The 3141-nt window shown below is 44.6% G+C and overlaps 1 protein-coding gene and 1 long non-coding RNA gene across 2 annotated transcripts in view; both read right to left on the bottom strand.

Moving 5' to 3' along the window:
• Window positions 1-13: 13 nt before the first annotated feature.
• LOC125482490 (histone H2A-like) lies at window positions 14-306 on the bottom strand (the record flags this gene model as incomplete). The annotated part of the gene is made up of 1 exon (XM_048594577.1): window positions 14-306. A coding segment is annotated over exon 1 (293 nt), but the record flags the coding sequence as incomplete, so codon positions are not given.
• A 1058-nt stretch (window positions 307-1364) lies between these two features.
• The window catches only part of LOC125482491, a 3672-nt gene continuing 1895 nt past the window's right edge, over window positions 1365-3141 (bottom strand). The window contains exon 3 of the long non-coding RNA XR_007261662.1: window positions 1365-2646. This is a non-coding gene — a long non-coding RNA (uncharacterized LOC125482491). The remainder of the gene's footprint in view (window positions 2647-3141) is intronic.

The raw sequence follows: 3141 nt of genomic DNA, 5'->3' as shown, positions 1-3141 counted from the left end.
CACCCCTCCCAGCAGCTTGTTGAGCTCCTCGTCGTTGCGCACGGCCAACTGGAGGTGCCTGGGTATGATGCGGGTCTTCTTGTTGTCCCGGGCCGCGTTACCGGCCAGCTCGAGGATTTCAGCCGTCAGATACTCGAGCACCGCAGCCAGATAGACCGGCGCTCCAGCACCCACACGCTCAGCATAGTTACCCTTTCTCAGAAGCCTGTGAACACGGCCCACCGGGAACTGCAAGCCAGCCCGGGACGACCGGAACTTCGCCTTGGAGCGAGCTTTCCCACCAGTGCCCTTTCCTCTACCAGACATAACCACAATCTATCAAGTACTTTCACAGAGAATGATGCAACCCGCCACATTCCGCCCTGTTATACCTTCGGGAGGAATGGGGGTGCGGCCATTGATGATTGGTCACATTGTGCAGTATCTCCTAATGTCGTTTCAATTCCCAATCAGATATCTGCTTCACTCACCAATCCGGAGAGGGCCCGGGGAGGAGGCCGGAAAATACCGGCGCCAAATCATCAACCGCTTTCTTTCTGATTTGAAAAGCCCGCCAAAATGTATACAACAGTTTTACAAAGAATGCGTTCATACTTCAGATAATTTACTTTTAGAATACACCTGCATAGTTCACACAATCTCTGTCTCGTTCCCTGGCCTAGTTGAATCTGTCTATTTCTGATCTTGCTGTTTTTATTTCCCTGAACCTTAAGAATAAGCGGAAGCAAAAAGAAAGAACCCGCTGAAAATTGATCTTAATTCACATCAGTACCCGGATATATCAATAAAAGTATCACACCACTATTTCTTTCTGGGTGAGCGCAGTACTGCTTTAAACAATATTTCACAATCACCCTCCCTATTGCACTAGATCAACAATATATTTCCACATTTGCGATGCCAGTACGTTTTCTTTCCGATTTGAAAAGCCCGCCAATATGGACAATACGAGGAAGACGTTTTACAAAGAATAGTGCATAAATGCTTACGATTTAATTTCCTTTCACATCACAAACGCGCACTTCACACAATCTCTCGTTCTCACTCCCTAAGCAAAACCGTCTTCAGACAATTTTGTAAAGTGGCCCTCACTTATTGTGCTGGATCAGACTTTCCCGACTATCTCGGTTCATTTTGAAAGCCTCTGCGCGACAGCAGAAAGTCCCACATTCTGCATTCTGAAAAAAAAATCGGACAAATGCACATAGAGATTTGGAAATTTTAACAACCCAGAAATCGCACCGTCATTTTTTTTTCGTTGCCACGGGAGATATTCAGGCTTCATACCTCACCGGGACAAGTTTGAAAAACCTCCAACATGTACGAAATAGGGAAAAGTTTTGCAAAGAGGAATGAATAATTTAATTTTTCTTTGAATTTAATTCACTTTCACATTACAAGTGCACCCTGATATACTTATAAAACCACAAACAACGTTGTTCCGGGTGAGCGCGTTAAATCTTTAAACAACAGTTTGAAGTTGCCCTCCCTTCTTGTCCTTGATCAGACTTCAGCCACAGTTTCACACTTGGTATCGCAATCCGACAGCTCATCTGGCTTCATCTCCGTTCATTTTGAAAGCCTCTCACCGACAGCTGAAAGCCTCATTTACAGTATTCTGCAAAACAATCAGACCAAGTCTCCACGGAGTTTTGAAAATTGAAAAAAAAAGGAGTAAACTGCAAAATCTATTCATGAGACTAGTTTCGCTCCCCCGAGGGTGAAACTCAAGTATCATAGCCCACGGGGCACTGCAGCTGCTGCCCTGATCAAGGGTTAAAGAGTAACTGGAACATAAAGAAGTTGCTGAAAAATGACTTTGGCGATAAATATCCAGGCAAAGGAAAGAGACTGGGTATGTCCGCAACCGAGAATAAAGGACAGAGAGGCAGGGACCACACGTTAAGCTTTAGAACGTTTATAAAAAGAAACACAAAGCTTAGAGACATTAATTATACAGATCCAAAATCAATTACAAACTTAAAATGGTTCAGCTGCTTCAGTGAATTGTGGGTGGCCCTTAAAAGAGCCGTTGGGGTTTGGATGTGTGTTTTTCTCAGTACAATGTCTCACTTGGAGCTGGTATACTTGGTCACCGCCTTTGTACCCTGCGACACGGCGTGCTTGGCCTGTTCCGCGGGCAGCAGCAGCCGCACGGCGGTCTGGATCTCCCGGGAGCTGATGGTGCTGCGCTTGTTGTAATGGGCCAGGCGGGAAGCCTCCCCCGCGATACGCTCGAAAATATCGTTGACGAATGAGTTCATGATGCTCATGGCCTTGGAGGAGATGCCGGTGTCGGGGTGAACCTACTTCACACGTTGTAGATGTAGATGGAGCAACTTTCTTTCCTGGATCGTTTCCTCTTCTTGCTGCCTTTCCCCGGCGCCTTCTTGCTGATTTTCTTCGCGCCCTTCTTGGTCGTTGACTGCGCTTTCTTCTCATCAGGCACAGTGATTGTCATTTTCACACACAGAAAAAAAGGCGAGGGCGCGGAGCTCGCTTTTTATAGGCTGACGGCGTCACAATGCTAATGAAGGATGGGGGAAAGCCTTGTTCCTGATTGGGTAGTTTACAACAATGTCAATACATCACATTTAGTGTCTCTCCGAATGGTTAGTGTGGGACACAATGAGGATCGATCAGGATCTGCAACGAAATATGAAACGCAAACCAAAATTTTATACATGGATCAAACTCCGAGCTCACTCTAAATTGAACTGATTATTGTCATTTAATGATATTTTGAACACAGTACCTGTGAGATTTTAATTGTGACAATGTGTTTTATATTTGTAAAATATTATTTTGTTTCATCACTATCTGAGATTTCCTTATTGCGCTGTGAGCAACATTGTACTGTTAAGACATTCAGGTTTACTGAGGGACACTTTGCCGAATATCTGTCAATCTCTGCAATGTGAAAATGGGAGTGAATTATCGGTCTGTCTGTTTATGCAGTGTGAAAGATTATTATTCTCTCACAAACGGTTCCTGTGATACAGTCATAGAGATGTACAAACATGTTAACAGACCCTAGGGTCCACCTCGTCCATAGCAACCAGATATCCTAGATTAATCTAGTCCCACTTGCTAGCATTAGGTACATATCCCTCTAAACCCTTCCTTTTCATATACTCATCA

This window comes from Rhincodon typus, unplaced genomic scaffold (genome assembly GCF_021869965.1).
Source record: "Rhincodon typus isolate 14 unplaced genomic scaffold, sRhiTyp1.1 hic_rhity00011228, whole genome shotgun sequence".
Classification (NCBI taxonomy): Eukaryota; Metazoa; Chordata; class Chondrichthyes; order Orectolobiformes; family Rhincodontidae; genus Rhincodon; species Rhincodon typus.
The sequence above is the reverse complement of the archived record's forward strand: the minus strand, read 5'-3'. Positions and strand labels throughout refer to the sequence as shown.